Source organism: Tursiops truncatus, chromosome 18 (assembly GCF_011762595.2).
Source record: "Tursiops truncatus isolate mTurTru1 chromosome 18, mTurTru1.mat.Y, whole genome shotgun sequence".
NCBI lineage: Eukaryota > Metazoa > Chordata > Mammalia > Artiodactyla > Delphinidae > Tursiops > Tursiops truncatus.
The window spans coordinates 11,998,962-12,018,962 of NC_047051.1; the positions used below are offsets into that span (position 1 = coordinate 11,998,962).

At 40.0% G+C, this 20,001-nt stretch overlaps 1 protein-coding gene across 6 annotated transcripts in view; it reads right to left on the reverse strand.

Annotated features, from left to right (window-relative positions):
* Positions 1-763: 763 nt before the first annotated feature.
* Positions 764-20,001, reverse strand: part of SOHLH2 (spermatogenesis and oogenesis specific basic helix-loop-helix 2) — a 62,768-nt gene continuing 43,530 nt past the window's right edge. For all 6 annotated transcript variants that reach the window (XM_073795062.1, XM_073795064.1, XM_073795061.1 and 3 more), the window contains 5 exons: positions 9,064-9,211; positions 8,791-8,882; positions 7,684-7,805; positions 3,268-3,524; positions 764-1,819 (listed from right to left, as the gene is read on the reverse strand). In XM_073795062.1, coding sequence (XP_073651163.1) covers positions 1,799-1,819; positions 3,268-3,524; positions 7,684-7,805; positions 8,791-8,882; positions 9,064-9,211 — 640 coding nt within the window. In that variant the 3' untranslated portion in view covers positions 764-1,798. The remainder of the gene's footprint in view (positions 1,820-3,267; positions 3,525-7,683; positions 7,806-8,790; positions 8,883-9,063; positions 9,212-20,001) is intronic.

The window sequence follows — 20,001 nt, forward strand, 5'->3', positions numbered from 1 at the left end:
GCCAGCCAGCCAGCAAGATGGCTGACAATGAGGGTCTGGAAACAAGTAAGGCCAAGTTCCTCTCCCTTGAGGATATGTCTCATAATTTGCCTAAGCCACAGAAAGGGCTCAATAAATATTTGCTTCTGCCCCTACTCCCTGTTTGGATAGGGACAGGGGCTGCTAGAACCACCAATGTGAAAACCGCAAGCTGCCAACTTTTCTAGACAAACTCTTTGCACCTTTTCATTGTGAAAACGACACTGCAACTGTCTCATGACCGGTCAACCTGATTTTACAAAGGAAAAGTGTGTTCTTCTTTACAGGCTGAGGCCCAACTAACCTTTCCTCCCCGGCTGAGAGCTGAACTGACCTGGAAGAGCATAATTTATTAATACTAAAATTCTGGTATTAAAAATGAATTTGGACATTTGCATGAAGTTCAGGATCATGGGAACCAGCGTTGAAAAAAAAGACTGATCTGGTAGTCTCCTCTTCATGTTGAAAGGAAAAAGGGGATTGATAACAGCAGGTAGACAGGATCTGTGGGTCACCTCTCTAGGTAGAATTCCCAGCCACAGGCTGTGTCTCATGGTCCACGTGTGAATTTAGGAAAACGCTGATGCAAAGAAAAAGTCCCAGTAGAAATTAAGACCAGCTGTGAACATATGAAGTCATCCCAAAATACTCAAAATACCTCAACAGGTTCTCCTACAATGTCAAAGCCATTACTACCCCCAAAGGCAAGAGTCGAGCACACATTTATAATAATAAGCATAGAATCTTAGTTGGAAACTTCTAGTTCCTTTATCAAGTTTGTCAAACATCTACAAATTCCATTACCATGCCATCCTCAAAGAAAAGTTATACAATTTAACATGAAAATTTGGCTATGCCGAAAGTAATTTTCCAAATCCTCAAAAATCTTGTAAAATGAAAGTCCCTACACAGTACTACTAAAAGAGGGAACACATATTTATTAAACAGAACAAAAATGGGTTACCGTTTTGAGGGTCAGAACTGAATATTTTCTTTAACAATAATACTTATACTATGCATAAGAACATTTTAGTGAAATATAAAACAAACATTTTTCTCCCCTTATTTTCAGCAATCTTTTCTGATACCCATAGGAAGAAGGAGATGAAAAACAAAGAAAGGCCTGCTAGTCTGTAACTAAAGAGTCAGAAAGAAAAATTTACCTATTAGCTATCATTTCACTCAAGGGATGGTGAAATGCAAAAACAAACATGTCAGTTTATTCATTAGTAGTCAAGTGAGGAGGTAAACACCTCTCTCAAACTATGGTATCTGAGTTTGAATAGTGAATAGCCAAGGAAGCTCTCTCAAATGTCAAGTCTGGAAACGATACCACCTAGAAATAAGTGACAGTAATTCACAGTGATACTAAAAGTAAGAATCAAGTTGCAACATCTGTACTTAGTGACACCAATGCACTGTACCCAGTCTACGTGGATCTTCTTTATCATGTACCTTTCGCATAAATTGTGGAATATTTTTTGAGAAAAAAAAAAAAAAAAGAGTCTAGCTCACCTAGGCCGTTTGTTCTTGTAGCACCTGGGTTGGGGGAGATCCAAGTATGTGTGAAGGTAAGTAAAAACCTATGGCTAGCACTTTTGCTGCCTGTCTTTCTGACTGCAGAAGCTTTTAGCACATTTATCAGAAGCCATACAATGCAAACCCTTTTGATAGTAGGTCTCCGGGTGTAGCTTTCAAGATCATTCTTTGTTCCATTCTTCTTGTATTGTCTAACGGCACCCAGTAGGTGGTCTAGAGTGTGAATTTCAAACATGTGCTATTAATACGCCCAAAACTGTTGCTGCAAAGGTGAAAAAAAAAAACACATTAATTGAATCCTGGCCTGTTCTTACTCATAATGTCACAAATACATTTTCTATGTCCTCAAGCAATAGGAAATAATTTGTAAAACCATGAACTTCTCGGGTGAATACACTACAGGTTTTAAAATAGGTATTATTCATAGTTACTAAAAGTAATTATACATTGTTGTAACAATTCTCCGAAAAAACTACATACAGTAAGGGTAGGTCACAATTAAAAAAATAATATGCTGGTATACTAATGACCATTAGTAACAGTATTATATCTGTAGATACTTCATATTTTAAAATTTCTTTCTAATGCTCTTTCAAACATTTTTCTCATAAATGTTTTTTGGGAAAGTCACTATTATTCCCACTTTATAAATGTCATATGGAAATAATGGTCCCTACCTCAATGACTGTGTCGAAGATTCATTAGATCACCCACATTAAGTACGTAGGGTATCTGGCACATTACCTATTGAGTGCTCAAAACATGGTAACTATTATTAATATGCAAAAGTATCAATAATTATATTAAGGCTATCAGAGTCCATTTTAAGCAGGCCAGTCAAGTTCAGGTCTTCCTCTAGAATTGGACAATTCTTCCCAAAAATGAAGATACCACTGATCCATGGTGGAATGCTTTTCCCTTCCTCACTCCCAACTCCTAATCCATGCTGATCCATCCGCCTGGAATGCTTTTCTCTTCCTCACTCCCAACTCCTAACCTCTCCACTGGGCTAATTCTTACTCTTTGGATCTCAGCTCACACAGTACTTCCTCCAGGGGTAAGCAGTCCCAATCCTTGCCCACACCCGTATTACCCTATAGACACGAGGGTCTCCTCCCGTGCGTGCCAATGCGCATCATGACTGTCTGCTTCTATGCCCGCTTCCCTGTGAGACTCAGGCTTCATGACGGCAGGGATTGTGGTCTATCTTTAGATACTACATTTCCGGTGGTTAGCACAATGCTAGAACACAGTGGGTGCTCAATAAGTATCTGTGCTATGAGGACACCTGGGATCTGAAATCGGCCTGGTTGGTGTCACAAGAACAGGCTGTCATAGGGTGTGTGACTGGTGCTGGCCTAAGAGAGAAATCAGCAGCGAGCCACGGTGCCAGTGGAGGGTGCGGCTGGTGGAATGGCAGGTGGCACCGTAGAAAGCGGGGTCGGGCGGGGGGAGCGAGGCGGGGCTCTAGAGGAGATTAGGTTCCACCTGGTCACTTCCAGTCATAGCAGCGGAACCACGTCCAGATTCACCAACTCTGGATACGGAGAGAGCAGCGGGGCGGCACGGGGAGCCAGAGCCTGGGCTGACTCCCCCGGTGCCAGGCGATGAGGTTTCTAACCAGAGCATGAACAACAAAACGCAGGCCAGGGGCTCCTGCTGGCTGGGATGAAAGAGCCCAGCCTGACCCACAGACCCCAGAAGACTTACCAGACAGTTGGGGTGTGCTGCGCACGCCTGGCCCAACACAGAATTGCAGTGCTGAGGAAGAAACTTCGAGACTTTGGGCACAGCTGTTGGAAAATGCACCGAAATGTTCTGATTTGTTACGGCAGCGGCATCATAGGAAGGGACGACTTTAGAATAGTATCTGACGGCACGGAAGGAATTAAGAGAGTGAGCTGTGCTGGGGATTCGGGTTTTACACACGGCGCCAACAGTGTTCTCTGACGCAGAGCTCGACTGACCTTTAATAAAAACAAAGCAAGTATCCATCAGTAGATGCAAATCAGTAACCCTGAACTACTATATTTGAAATACATTGCCCTCTATTTCATTTCCTCATGGTCCAAACTTAAGACTACTGCTATACTCAAATGCTGATGTAAAAACAAAGTGAACTTTCTGGTAGTGGCATTTAGAGCGATACACACACTATAAATTAGTGTTCACATGTCACTAAAAGACAGATTTTGGAGACGCATCATACCTCTATGCCACTGTGTGTGCGTGCGCATGTCTCGCCATCATAAAAACTGTGATCATCCCTATGAAGCATGGGAGAATGCTGGAAAGAACTCCATCCAGCCACAAATCAATCACTGATTTTCTATGAGTGAAGTGGGTTATATTGTTATATAGCTATATTCTGTGCAGTGACTAGAAGGCAGAAAAAATTTTTTAATATATAATGAATGTTAACAATGTAATCTCAATATCGGGAATACCTTGTTTTGTTTTTAAACTTTCTGGCCGCGCTGTGCGGCTTGAGGGATCTCCCTGACCAGGGATCAAGCTCATGCCCCCTGCAGTGGAAGCACGGAGTCCAAACCACTGGACCGCCAGTGACTTCCCTGAACACCTATTTATTTTCTTCTGGATACTGACAGGAATAAAGGCAAAGGAACATAGCTTTATGTCTACTTTAAATACAAATGTATCTGGAATATTTGTGAAAAATCATTTCGGCAAAAGTGTACAGAGACTTGTGAAAAAGGACAAGTAAAGGCAGCCTAAGGAAGTCTAATGTTGACCGATATCAGCACTTCTGGGTTACAGGTCAGATTTAGCACAGAAACCAGGGGACTTCAGGTGGCCATTTAACTTCTCCAGCCTTCAATTTACCGGCCTAGGTGGTGAAAGTGAAATCTGAAAGACTTATTAACTGATTTCAACTGTGCCAGTCCTCTTTCAGAAACCATTTGGCAACATGCGTGACCAGCTGTGCATGTGCTCACGTTCCCTAACTCACTCGTCACTCACTTTCAGGTATCCAGGCCAAGGAAAAAGTCCAAAATACAGAAAAATCTACAGGGAAATACTTACTATCATATTATGCATAAAATCACTCTCCCCACAAAACTGCAAACACTAAATGTAGCAACAGGAGGCCGACTAAGAAAACTATTCTATAAATCGTTTGATAAACTACTAAAACCATTACAATGGTGCTGAGGGCTGCATAATACAAAATTCAAGTGGACAGGACACAATGTTAAGTAAAAAAGCCAGAGACAAAATTGGAGATCCAATATGATTACGACTGTAGTGCAGAAAAAGACTGTAGTGTAGAAAAAGACTTGAAGGGAATACATTTAAAAATGAATACAGTTATTATCTTAGCTGGGTTTTAGTAAAGGACTAATACTGCTTTTCAAATGGAAAAATGTATATAAATAAAATCGAAGTAGGGGTTTTGACTCAGTGACCTTCAAGGTCTTGTCCAGTCTGAACCTGACATAAGCCTATGGTCCTAGTGGATTTGTTTCTTCCCAAGAACAGTCATTTTAGGTGATGCAAAACCAAGAGATCCTGCAACACAGAAAGGCCTGAACTCACTACCATCACAAGAGTGTTTCAGAGTTTCTGCAGGATATGAATAGTGAAAATGCAGAAGTAAGTACTGTGTGTATAAGAAGTAACACTGACAGGCATACACCTGTGGCCTGACCCCTATCTGATTTAATCTGGGCTGACTGAATCATTCTTTGTGACATTCAGTCATAGCTACTTTAAGTAGATTAACCATGGCTCATGGCTACTTTTTTTTCTATTCTCCTTCCCTCTCCCCTAAGTCAGGAAAAAAGTCTAAATTGACGAATAAATACCCTGAGGTTGATTACATGAACAAGGAGGGCAATGTCCTATTTGGAGACCCTTTCTCTTTTGACTTTAGACACCATCCCCCGTAACCTCGTTTGTTCCCGTTGTTTCCACAATGTCCCCATAATGTGCATGGTACCTCGACGACAGCACTTAAAATAACACACGAATCATATTTTGCTTTATGACCCTGTCTGCTGCTCATTTGCGAGCTCCCTAAGAACAAGAACTGCACCATGTCTGTCCTCGTGTCCCCATCTTTGAGGCAGAAACATTTAAGCTGAAACTAAGCGATGACTGGGGGTGAGCCAGGCAGAGCGTGGGAAAGGGCATTCCCAGCACAGGGAGGTGCTGACATGAGGCAGTGGAATCCCTTCGAGGAAACCAGTAGAAAGGTGACCTCAGACTCAGGCAGGGGGAGGAGATGGTAGGGCCTCTGGTCATCAGCACCTAACACACAGGTTACATGCTCCATAACCTACTGGCTTCTCAGTGAAGAATAACCTTTGGGAATATGTACGAGAAGTCACAAGCTGGCAGCTGTGTTCTTTTACTCTGGCTCTGCTTTTTTTCCATCTTCTTATTTGTACAAGCACATGGGCACGCCTAGACTTTATAATACAAATAACAAAAATGCCTCCCAGTGGGTAAACATTGAATATTCACAATGGAATATTCATATAATGAATGTTTCTTGATCACCTACTGTGAGCTGGTCATTGTTCTAGGTACTAGAGATACAGCAATGAACAAAAGAGGCAAAAAAAAAAAATCCCTGTCCTTGTGGAGTTGATATTCTAGTGGCAGAAGACAGGCAATAAAAAAATAGGCAAGAAAAGAATATTAGAAGGAGAACAGTGCTATGAAGACAAATACAGCAGAGGGAGTGGATAAGGAGTCCCACGTATTATGTGATGCTGGGAAGGAGTGTGCGGTTTTAATTGGGTGGTTGAGAAAGACTCACTGAGAAGGTGACAATTAAGCAAAGACACAAAGGAGGTAAATCAATTAATATGTTAAATGCTCAGTACAGGCAGACCTTGTTTTATTGCACTTTGCAGCCACTCTGTTCTTTTACAAATTGAAGGTGTGTGGCAACCCTACATCAAGTGAGTCTATTGGTGCCGTTTTTCCAACAGCATTTGCTCCCTTTATGTCTCTGTGTCACATGTTGCTAATTCCCACAATATCTTAAACCTTTTCATTATTAGCATATTTGTTACAGTGATCTGTGATCAGTGATCTTTTTTTTTTTTTGATTTCAGGTTGTAAGGAAATCGCTTTATTATTTCGGTTGTTTCAGGATTTTCAAAGGTATGCTTCAACCTTCCTTAGGTGTGATGTGAATCCATGTTCCTTATTAAAAATATGTTTAATATTTTTATACAGCCATATCTCATTTTACTGTGCTTTGCTTTATTGTACTTCCATTGTGTTTTGAAGAGTTGTTGTTTTTTTTTTTTAAACAAATTGAAGGTTTGTGGCAACCTTGCATTGTCAGATGATGGTTAGAATTTTTTTTTAATCTTTATTGGAGTAGAATTGCTTTACAATGGTGTGTTAGTCTCTGCTTTATAACAAAATGAATCAGCCACACATATACACATGTTCCCATATCTCTTCCCTCTTGCGTCTCCCTCCCTCCCACCCTCCCCATCCCACCCTCCCCATCCCACCCCTGCAGGCGGTCACAAAGCACCAGCTGGTGATCAGTGATCTTTGATGTTAAACTACTACTTGCTGGAGGCTCAGACGATGGCTAGCATTTTAAAGCAATGACATGTTTTAAAATTAAGGCATGTACATTAATATTTGAGACATATGCATTACATACTTAATAGACTATGATAGTGTGTAAACATAACTTTTATATGCACTGAGAAACCGAAACACGTGTGACCCTATTGCGATATTCGCTTTATTGCAGTGGTCTAGAACAGGACTCACGGTATTTCTGAGGTCTGCCTGCACACTGTTAGCACTGAATTAATATGAATACTTCCCTCCCTTTAGATTCTATTCAGTAATACACATAGTCATCAGTGTGCTCATCATCTATCATTAAGATGAGATTTCTGGTAATGAGAGTCAATTTTCAGCCCACTTTCTGGGGTAACATTATTTAAATGCCAGTGGCCAGCCGTGTCTTTCAAGCAGACAGCACCAAAGGACTCAGGGTGTAATCTTCCAGCTACGCTCCATCCCCTGGTTGCGGCAGTGCCTGCACAGAAGGCCCAGGGTGAGCAGGACACACACGCGCGCCCGTGCACACTACGGCTGCACAGGGCGGTGGGCGGAGCTCACCTCTCACAGCTTCATCCAAGGGAGCCCCGGAGGCAGGAACAGAGTACACATTCAAGCGTTTATTAGCCAGGAATCTGATCCCTCTCACAGGTGAATAACTGCTTGTCAACACACTGTTTTCTCTTAAAAAAACAAAACATTCTTTAGGCATTTCTCAAGGAAGATGATATGAACATTGCTGAGTTGAACTGCTCTTCTTACATTCAATTTCTAAAAAGCACAGACAGAGCCTATGCTCTGGATTAAATATAAGAACAAACTGTAGAAGAGGACTCATGATGGTTCTTTAGGATATGGAGGAATGGTTTACTTCTCCTTTAGAGTTTTTCTTGGTGTACACATTCTAATCAATTTAAACAAGGAAGCATCCATCTGGCACGTCACCTGTTATACTAGAAATGTCTTTAAGGACTCCCAACTGAAAATGGGGCTGGACTGCCCTGGTGACAGAGGAATGCTAGAATCTATCGCATCCTGACTGCATTGTCAATCACCACAGGCACTACTCGTAAAGCCCCATTTTAAGAAACAACAAAAGAAGAAAGAGTGAGTCAAATGATGAAAGCATCATGGGCCTGAGAATATTACATATTTTATCACTGTAATTAAATGATACACATCAGCAATGGGAAAAGTTTACTGATTCTTTTTTTTTTAATAGACCTTTATTGGAATATAATTGCTTCACAATACCGTGTTAGTTTCTGTTGCTCAACAAAGCGTATCAGCCATGTGCAAACACATGTCCCTATATCCCCTCCCTCTTGAGCCTCCCTCCCACCCTCCCTATCCCACCCCTCTAGGTCATCACAAAGCACCAAGCTGATCTCCCTGTGCTATGCGGCTGCTTCCCACCAGCCAACTATTTTACATTCGGTAGTGTATATAAGTCGATGCTACTCTCACTTAGCCCCAGCTTCGCCCTCCCAGCCCACGTCATCAAGTCCATTCTCTATGTCTACTTCTTTATTCCTGCCCTGCAGCTAGGTTCATCAGTGCCATTTAGTTCTCATTATGGGTGGGTTCAGTGCCTGTCTCATTTCTAGCATTAGTACCAGAGGAAAATAACAAGGCGACCTCAGATTCACAAGATTCAGATGATCATACCTTTGTGCCATAATCGTGCCTGGGGTGGATAGCTGGATGGGCGTTTGTCGTTTCTTACAAAACCTCCTATTGATCTGAAGTACTTCTGTAATCTAAGAAATGAAGAGAGAAAGAGATTGAGATCTACTTAGATAGCTATAGCTATAGATTTTTTTTCATATATACACAAACACACACACACACATTTCTAACTATAAAAAATAAAAGAAATAAAACTGTAGCATTAAAGCACTGTCTGCGAGAATAAATTTCAAGGGCTTGAGAGTTGACTACCTGGCCCATGATGGCTGGAGGGATTTTCTCCCGGACATACTTCATGTAGTCAACTGTTGCCTCGAGAATCGAAGCTGTGTCATTCTTTCTCTCCTTCACATACGGCAACAGGGTACGCAGCTGCTCACAGCAATACTTGATTCGCTCTCTGAGCAGAGAAATGTAATAAATAAGGAATGGTTAGCCTGTTTTCTTCCTTGTGCACAAGGACAACCAATCCCTCCTCTGGGTTTGTTTATAAAGGAACCGGCCCCTGCCTTTCTAGTCTCCGTTTTAGAGGAGGGCCATGTCCCCACAAGCCAGCAGTCTCCACAGCCCCTGGAATCACAGCTTTCTGGGGCACGGCTCACACTGCTGCCGAGTACAGTGTCTGTGCTGATGGCAGCCCAGCTCACTCTTCCCCGTGAGTGTGCAGGATGCCCAGACACTGAGGACACCAGAGAATACCCCTGCTGCCTATGGAAACCTACAGGCACGCATCCCTCAGAGGAGAGGATCACACACAATACACATAAATCCTTTTGTGATTCACACTAGAAGCCTGGAAGGCAAAGAAAGAGTCCTCAGGATATTCATGTCACTCTGATCTGGACCACATTTCCAACAATACACAATTAGCAACTTAGAATACATGGGCTTCACCTGTGTTCTGAGCCAAAGGAAAATCAGAAGCCTGCTTCCTTTACATGAGGTAGGTAGATGGACAGAACAAATAAACCAATATGCAAATGAGAACATCATCCAGGCTCATATCAGAAAGAAACTAACCTAAGTCTTTCACAGTTCTGAAGGGAAGTACATAGGAAATGTAACTCTAAATTGATCTCAGCCTTTGTGACCTTCAGTTATCCATGTGTTCAGTTAATAAGCATTCTTAAGCACGTTTTGCGCTGAATACTGCCTTGACATGTATGGGATCAAAGGGTGGCTCTGCCCATTACTGGCTGGGACCTCTGGCAACTTACTAAACCTCTCTGAACCTTAGATGACAAAAATAAATGGATTTTTAAAAATCCACTTTGTCACATAGCCAGTGAATAACTCAAATATTCCAGATCAGTGGGTGGTATTTTAATTGGGCTTTGAGGAGCTTTGGGGGTTCTGTGGAGATGTCTCAGGCATCACTCTGTAAAAGGGATGGAAAAGTCAACAATTTGACATGTGTATGATGGGCTCTGAAACTTCATATACCCTTCCACATGGTACTTTCACTTACAAGGATCTCAAACACAGAACAAACTTCCTGTAAAATGACATCCATTAGTCTATCAGTAAAACAGGAAAAACAATTTAAACACACAAAATGAGTGGATGCTTAAGTAAGCTCAGCAGAATATTACCTGGCAGTGGAAATATGTTATAAAGCTTATTGGGGGGTCTTCCCTGGTGGCACAGTGGTTGAGAGTCCGCCTGCCGATGCAGGGGACACGGGTTCATGCCCCGGTCCGGGAAGATCCCACATGCCGTGGAGCGGCTGGGCCCGTGAGCCATCGCCGCTGAGCCTGCGCGTCCGGAGCCTGTGCTCCGCAGCAGGAGACACCACAACAGTGAGAGGCCCGCGTACAGAAAAAAAAAAAAAGCTTACTGGGGAAAAAATAGTATATTTCTATAGGAGACAAGTATAAGATACAGGATAGCATATAAAATATGATCATAGCCATTAAGGAAAAAATAAGGCAAAAAAAAGACAAAGCAAAAGTGTCAAGTAATCATTATTTCTGGATAGTTGGGCTATAGAAAATATTATTTCTTCCTTTAATTTTCTACATTTTCCAAATATCTTTGTGGGGCATATATCACTTTTATAATGAAAGATCACATTAAACATTTTTCCAACATTCATTAGGAAAATGTTCAAACATACAGGAAGATCGACAGAATTAAGATTTCTTAATTCTTAAAAGTTGAAAGAATTAAGAATTTGTATGGGGAACACTTATATACCCACTGCCTAGAGTCTATGGTGAACACTTACTGTCTATGCTTTGTCATATATGAATCATCCCACTGGCCATATACATCAACCTATTTTATTGCACTGAAGCATTTCAAAGTAAGTTGTAGACTTCAGTACACTAAACCCCTAAACATATAGCTACAGTTCGAATTATTTTATTTTCGGGTAAAAGTTACATAAAATAAAATGCACCAATCTTAAGGGTACTATTCTATGAGTTTTGACAAACGTACAAAACTATGTGACACAAACTACCTAATCAACATTCTCATGACCCCAGAAAGTTCCTTATGTTCCTTCTTGGTCAGTCTCATCCCCCATAAGAGGCAACCACATTTCTGATATTTTTCTATCTCACATTACTCTTGTCTCTCCTTAAATTACGTATAAATCAAATCTCACAGCACGTGTCCTTTTATGTAAGGTTTCTTTCACTTGCATAATGTTTTTGAGATTTATCCATGGGGCTGCTTTGTTCCCTTTTATTGAGGAACAGTATTCCGTAGTATAAATACGCCACAGCTTATTTATCCATTCTCTTATCGATCAGCACTTTGGCTGTTTCTTATTTTTATCATTATGAATAAAACTGCAAGATCTTCTGTACATCTTTTTGTAAACGTATGTTTTTATTTCTCTTAGGTAAATGTCTAGGAATTGAATTGAAGGGTTATTTTACAAATTTAGAAGAAACTAGCAGAACTTTCCCCCAAACAGTACCAATTTACCCTCCCACCATCCATGTATGAGAATTCCTGTTGTTCCACATCTTGGATAGCATTTAACACTGTCAGTTTTAATTTTTAAATATTGGCCTTTCAGAGGTATGTGTGGTAGTATCTCGTGCTTTAATTTGCATTTCCATGACAACGAAGTACGTTAAGCATTTTTTCTGCTGCTTATTGGGCTTGTGTATTGCCTTCCTTTGTGAAGTGTCTGTCTGAATACTTTACCTCCATTTTAATTGGACTGTAGGTCTATTATTGAACTTCAAGAGTTCTTTGTATATCCTAATATCAGTATTTTGTCAATATATTTGTTTTGCAAATATTTTCTCCCAGTCTGTAGTTTGCCTATTTATTTTCTTAGTGGTGTCTTATGAAAGAAAAAGCTGTAAATTTTGAAGAGTCTAATTCATCTACTCTTACTGTTATAGTTATTGCTTTCTGTGTCATAAGGAACCGCCGCCTGCCCTCAGCTAGCGAAAACATTCTCCTAGGCTTTTTTCTAGAACTGTAGTGTTCAGTACAGTAGCCATAAGCCACATGAGTCTATTTAAATATGAATTAATTAAAAATTAAACAAAAATTTGAATTCATTTCCTAAGTCACAACACCTACATTTCAAATACTCAATAATATGACTAGCAGCTACCTTACTGGACAGCAGATATAGGCCATTTCTAACACTGCAGAAAGTTCTACTGAACAGTCCTATTCTAGAAGCTTTATAGTTTTAGCTTTATATGATAGCCCTCTCTATACTTCATGTTGAATTAATTTTTATATGGTATGAGGAAGGGGTCAAGTTTCATTGTTTTTTCATATGGATATCCTGTTGTTCCAGCACCATTTATAGAAAAGACTTTTGTTTCCCAAGTTGTTTGCCCTGGTGATTTGCTGAAAATCAAGTGACCATAATGTGTGGGCTATTGTGTTTTATTATCTACTGGTCAACCTTCATGTTAGTAAAATGCTGATTAATGTAGCTGTATGCTAAGTCTTGAAGTCAGATAGCTTAAGTGCCCCAACTTTGTTGTACTTTTCCAGGATTGCTTTATTCTAAGTCCTTTTATATTCACAGTCCTTTCCACACAGTTTTGAATTAGACTGTCAATTTTTACCCAAAAAAGTCTATTTGAATTATTGTTTAGATTTAAATAAAGTTATATTTCAATTTAGCGAGAGCTGACATCTTTTTTCTTTTTTTTCAGTAAATTTATTTATTTTTTGGCTGCATTGGGCCTTTGCTGCACACAGGCTTTCTCTAGTTGCAGCGAACAGGGGCTACTCTTTGTTGCCATGCATGTGCTTCTCATTGTGGTGGCTTCTCTTGTTGTGGAGCACGGGCTCTAGGCGTGCGGGCTCAGTAGTTGTGGCTCGCAGGCTCTACAGCACAGGCTCAGTAGTTGTGGCACACGGGCTTAGTTGCTCCACGGCATGCAGGATCTCCCCGGACCGGGGATCAAATCTGTCCCATGCATTGGCAGGCAGATTCTTAACCACTGCGCCACCAGGGAACTCCCAAGAACTGACATCTTAACAATATAAATCTTTTAATTCATAATTATGTATAATGCATGATTTAGTTTTTCTTTAGTTTATCACTGCAATATTTTGAGTGACCACTGTACAGATATTATGTCTTTTATATATTTTTGTTCCTAAGTATTCTAAGGCTTTTTAACTCTATTTTCAATATAATTATTATTTTTCATTTTCCAATTGTTCACTGCTAATATAGAAAAATACAATGATTTTTGTACACTGACCTTATATCCTATGACCTTGCTATATTCATCTTTTGGTTCTAGTAGTTATTTTGTAGGATCTTAGGACTTTATACATAAACAATCATGCCATCTATAAATGAGAGAGTTTTGTTTCTTTCTTTCTAAAAATAGGCAACCTTACTTTGTTCCAGATCTTTTTAAGGAACAAATGGTCAAAATCTCATCATTAAGTACAATGTTAGCTATAGGTTTTTCATAGATGCCCTTTAACAGATTCAGGAAATTCTCTTCCGTATCTATTTTGCTGGAAGATTGGTTTTTTGTCTTTTAATCTTATGTTGTCAAATAAGTTTTCAGAATCTGTTACTCTATTGTTTTCTCCTTCATTGTGTTTAATGTGGTGAACTATATCGATTGATTTTTGAATGTTACATCAGCCTTGCTTTTCTAGGATAAACCCAGTGTGGTCACGACACATTGTATCTTTATCTATTACTTCATTCAATTTGTTAAAATTATGTTAAGTATTTTTATGTCTCTGTTCATGAGAGATACTGGTCTGTAATTTTCTTTTTTTATAATATCTTTATCAGGTTTAGGGTTATGCTGGCATCATGAAATGGGTTAGGAATTGTTCTCCCTCCATTTTCTGTAAAATTTAAGACTGGTTATTACCTCTTCTTTAGATTTTTAACAGAATTCATCAGTAAAACCATCTGAGTTTGGCGTTTTCTCTTTGGTACTTTTTTGTTTTCTAGTAAGTTCAATTTCTTTAATATAGAGGGCTATTCAGATCTTCTGCTTCATCTAGTATCAGTTTTGGTAAATTGTGTTTTTCAAAAATTTGTCCATTTCACCTAAGTTGTTGAACTTATTGGCATAAAATTAGTTAAAATATACCCTTTTATATTATATGTTTATTGGATATGTAGAGGTAATTCCTCTTTCATTCATGATATTGGTAAAATGTTTTGTCTCTCTCCTCACCTGCCTGCCTCCCTCCCCTTTCTGTTTACTTTGGATTTACTTCATTTTACTTTTTCTAGCCCCTTAAAATGGACCCTTAGGTCACTGATTTTTAGATCTTTTGCCTTTTCTAATATAAGCATTTAAAGCCCTAGTGTTGGGACTTCCCTGGCAATCCAGTGGTTAAGACTTCGACTTCCAAAGCAGGGGGTGCGGGTTTAATCCCTGGTCGGGGAACTAAGACCCCACATGCCTTGCAGCCGAAAAACCAAACGTAAGACAGAAGCAATATTGTAACAAAATCAATAAAGACTTTAAAAAAATAAAGCCAAAATGTTTGCCATAAGCTTTGCTTTAACTGCATCTCACAAATTTTGAAATATTCTATTATCATAATCATTCAATTTGCAATATTTTCTAATTTTTCTTGTGATTATTTTCTTTTACCCATGGATTATTTAGGAGTGTGTTCTTAAATTTCCAGATATTTGAGGTTTTTCTTTATATCAAATTCTTATTGGCTTCTAATTTAACTTAATTGTAGTCAAGGAACATACTCCTTGTGAATTCAACTTTTTAAAATGCACTGAAATGTACTATACCCCCCAGCATACAGTTTATCTAAGTGAATGTACCATATGCCTTTGAAAAGAATGGGTATTCCGCTGCCGTGCTGGGTATGGTGTTTTACATACATCTACCAGGTCAAGCTGGTTAACAGGGCTCACACCTTCTGTATCTGACTGATTTTTGGTGTCCAGCTGTTGTATCAATTGCTGAGAGAGGGATGTGAAATCTCCAACAATGCTTGTCAATATGACCCTTTAATTTTGTGAGTTTTTGCTTCAAATACAATATCTGTCCGTTTAATTTTGTGAATTTTTGCTTCAAATACATAATCACTTGCTACTTGTGATTATTACATCATTCTGATAAGTTGAACATTTTAAATACCAAAAGTATGCATTTATCTGACAGACCTGGAATGATTATGTCTGCTGCTAAGGTTTTCACTACAGGTGCAAAAGCAAAGTGTTCTTGTACTTTCTGTCTGATTGTGGCAGTCAAGATGAATGGAAGAGTACAGGAGAAAAACATGGTAATACAGAGAAAAACATAGAGAATTTTTGCAACTCATAAATAACTTTGTAAACAGTGAAGAGCCTGTTTTACTCCCCCCCCAAAAAAAAAACCCCTAAAATTTGAGTTAAAACAACCAACAGTTACAGATATTTTAATCTGATATTGTCATCTAATTTTAGACTAAAAGAAGACACAGTTTGTTAATCCCAAACTCCTAAGTTATCTCTCCCCCTCTCCACTATCCCCTTTGGTAACCATAAGTTTGTTTTCTAAGCCTGTGAGTCTATTTCTGATTTGTAAATAAGTTCATTTGTATCATTATTTTAGATTCCACATATAAGTAATATCATATCTGTCTTTATCTGATTTACTTCACTTAATATGATAATCTCTAGCACCATCCATGTTGCCGCAAATGGCATTATTTCACTTTTTATAGCTGAGTAATATTCCACCATACACACACACACACACACACACACACACACACACACACCCCACATCTTCTTTATCCATTCACCTGTTGATGGAAATTTAGGTTGCTTGCATGTCTTGGCTATTGTATATAGTGCTGCTATGAACACTGGGGTGCATGTATATTTTCAAAGTAGAGTTTTCTCCAGATATATGCCCAGGAATGGGACTGCTGAAACCTCCACACTGTTCTCCATAGTGGCTGCACCAACTTACATCCCCACCAACAGTGTAAGAGGGTTTCTTTTTTCTCCACGCCCTCTCCAGCATTTATTGTTTGTAAACTTTTTAATGATGGCCACTCTGACTGGTGTGAGGTGATACCTCATTGTAGTTTTGATCTGCATTTCTCTAATGATTAGGGATGTTGAGCATCTTTTCATGTGCCCGCTGGCCATCTGTTATGTCTTCTCTGGAGAAATGTCTATTTAGATCTTCTGTCCATTTTTTGATTGGATTGTTTGTTTTTTTGATATTAAGCTGTATGAGCTGTTTGTATATTTTGGAAACTAACCCCTTGTCGGTAGCATCATTTGCAAATATTTTCTCTCAGTCCATAGGTGGTCTATTCATTTTGTATATGGTTTCCTTTGCTGTGCAAAAGCTTTTAAGTTTAATTAGGTCCCATTTGTTTATTTTTGTTTTTATTTCCCTTACTCTAGGAGACGGATCCAAAAAACTAATGCTGTGATTTATGCCAAAGAGTGTTCTGCCTATGTTCTCCTCTAGGAGTTTTGTAGTATCCAGTCTTACATTCAGGCCTTTAAACCATTTTGAGTTTATTTTTGTATATGGTGTTAGAGAACCTTTGTGAAGGATGTTAATGTTGGCTCAAAAAAGTAGGATACCCAGCTCAGGGGCCCCACAGGGTCCTGCTGTTTTCTTTTTCCTTTGTGTATGGAAGCAGCAATAGGCAACAACAGGCAAAAATGTGTTTTGTTTTTGTCATCTACCACAGAAGCCAGCTTGGTTATGACCCAGTCCAAATAAATCAGGGAAAGAACCAGCTAAAAGTGATTCTAAGAGGCTGAATGGCATTTAAAGCCAAAGGTCTTGGTCCAAACTACGTCCTTGGTCTCTCCTCTGTACAAATGTGTCTCAGGCAATCAAGAACTCACAGAGAGAGGTCTCTTGGCCACATATGACCTCAGACCCTCTGAGAACTTCCTATTCTACCTTCCTTAAATTTCTAAGACTTGAAAAGTCTTTCCAGCCCTGGAAAAGCCTTCATTTGTGAGAAACTACAGCAAAACTCACTTTCACTTCAAGTGAGTGACATCCTGAAAATGATTAAACTGCCACCATTTTGGACTCACAGATACACAAACAAAATGAAGGTATCGCACTGCAAAGTATACACCTTATCAAGATAAAGACATATTTATATATTTAAAACATGCGTAATGAAAGGGATTTCATCAAGAATATTAGTATTAGCCAATTTTTATTAATCTGTTCTAATTAAAAAAACAGAGATGGTAGAGTTGTTTAAAAAAGAAATTCCCAAATGCAAGTATTCAAAACCATCAGCTGGGATCATTATTTCCTCAACATTAGCAAATATCATGTTACCTATGCTGCTTAAAAACAAAAAAGAGCAAAACAAAGCAAAAAAGACAAAACCATAAGTAAAGCAGCTGACTGGGAGGAGGAGGAGAAAAAGGAAGAGAAATAGACTAGAAGCATCTATTTTAAGATTCACAGCCATAATCAGAAGGGTTAAGAAGAGGAAACGGCATAAAGTAATCAGGGACGGATTGTTACTTTCTGGTATCTCCCAAGCAAATCTCTAAGTGGAGGGGTCAGTTCCTGGTTACAGCTTTTCTTTCTGGGAAACAAAGATTTCTAGCCCTTTAAATAATGCAACAGGGGCGGACACCCCCCAAAGCATCTTTGTAGTCCTCTAGACTAGTGGTTCTCAGATTTTAGTTTTCATCAACCACTAAAATTAAAAAAGAAAAACAACACAGAACTTTGGGGGACCAATAAAGGATTGCCAACATTCGATTCAGACATGAAAAATAATGAAAGAAAGGTACCATCTCCCAATAACATTTTGTTGCAAACCAGTTACTAATATCACCATGATTTTAACATCAAATAAAGTATGGAAAACACAATCTTAGAATATGCTATATAAAATATAGCTTTAAAAATACTCATTGCACTGTATTTTTCTCATTTCACTGCAGATTAGTGAACTCTATAGGATAGCCTGGCCAGCAGGCCCTAAGTCTCCTCTTGGCTAAAGCAGCAGACATACGAGTGAAGGCCTTTTGGACCAGACTAGCCCATCTACCAGCCCATCTCATCAAGCCCAAAACCACACCATTTTCCCACTAATCTTCAGCAGACGATGGAGCACATTCAGCAGAAATGATCAACTTCCTCCTCCTTTCTGGCCCCATCAAAAGACTCATCTTTTCCCTCTTGCGTCATACGTGTATAGGTGTGGCTGATTCACTTTGTTATACAGCAGAAACTAACACACCATTGTAAAGCAATTATACTCCAATAAAGATGTTAAAAAAAAAAAAAAAAAAAAGAAAGTCCAGGCCAGGCACCAGCTGGGAGAACACAAACACTCCAGAAGGGGACGGCTGGGGAAGGCAGAGGACACAGGGCACGAAAAAAACAAACAAAAAGACTCATCTTTATCCACACTTAGCTTTAACTCCTTCTCTCCATTTTCAGTGGAAGAGGTGTTCTTCCACCTGGTTCTACATTCCAAAGCCTTCTGCCTCTTCAGGGATGTAAATCCATTGCCAGCGCCCCTCACTGCCTGAAGGGAACTAAAATTCTTTGACATTCCTCCCATTGAGAGGTGGGGTCTATATACCCTTCCCTTAGGCCTGGGTAGGCTCTGTGACTGCTCTGACCAAGAGCACATGGTAGAAGTGGCACTGGGCCAGTTTCTGGTCCCAGGCCGTGTGAGAGCGCAGCTTCCTCTTCCTGCCCCCTGGAACACTCTCTCTAGGAGCCCTGGGCTGCCATGGAAGAAGTCTGACAACCCTGAGACTAGCAGGCTGGGGAGCCCCGGCTGCGTTCAGCCTTCCAGCCATCCCTGCAAAGGCGCCAGACCCTCCTGACTGGACCATCCTCCAGCTGAAGGCTACCAAGTAACCCCAGTTAATGTCACATAGGCAGAAGAATTGCCCAGCTGAGTCCTGCTCAAACTGCTAACCCATAAAACCACGTATCAAGCCAATCAACTTCAGTCTCATTTTTTAAGCAGCCACAGATGACCAAAACATGAGTATCTTTAAGACCTCTGTCTCTCTTGCAGCTGTCTTCTTTTGGAAGATAAATATGAACATATTCAAGTCTGGCCCAGCCTTATCAAAATTTCTCATTCTCCCCTAAATTCCCTTTTACAGACCACACACCTTCCTTTCCTCCTTCCTTTCATCTGCATATTCCCACCTTTCATTCTCCATCTTTCTGCAACGGCACTTGTTCCCTAACCACGCCAAGGGAATTATTTTTGCCAAGGTCAGTGACATTTACGTTTTGCTAAACACAGTCAACTGTCAGTTCTTCCCTTACTTAATCTCTGTGTCATGCGATATTGCTGAACACGCACTCCTTTAGGAAACTCTCTCCTCCACTGTTCTCCTCAATACCACTCCCTCCCGGTCGTCTTCTTATCTTCCTAGAAACTCTTTTTCCCCTGATCTCTTCTCGGCTGCCTGGACCTTAAATATTGAGGTTTTCCCCAAGGGCCTCTTCCCCACTTGTCTCTTCCCTACGTGCTTTTCAAAGTCATTATATCCATCCTGCATCCACCGCTTCAAATAGATGCTGTATCCTGAGAGCTCTCAAATCCCTGTTTCTAGCCTGGATCTTCTCTAGAACCTAAGGGCCAATTCCTTACTGGGAAGCTCCATATAAACGCAGCAAGAGCAAAACTCACCTCCCACCCCCAGCCTGCATTCCACTGTACTTCCCAGTCAGTCGGTGGCTCCACCATCAACTTGGAAGTTACACCTGACTTCTCCTTCAGCCA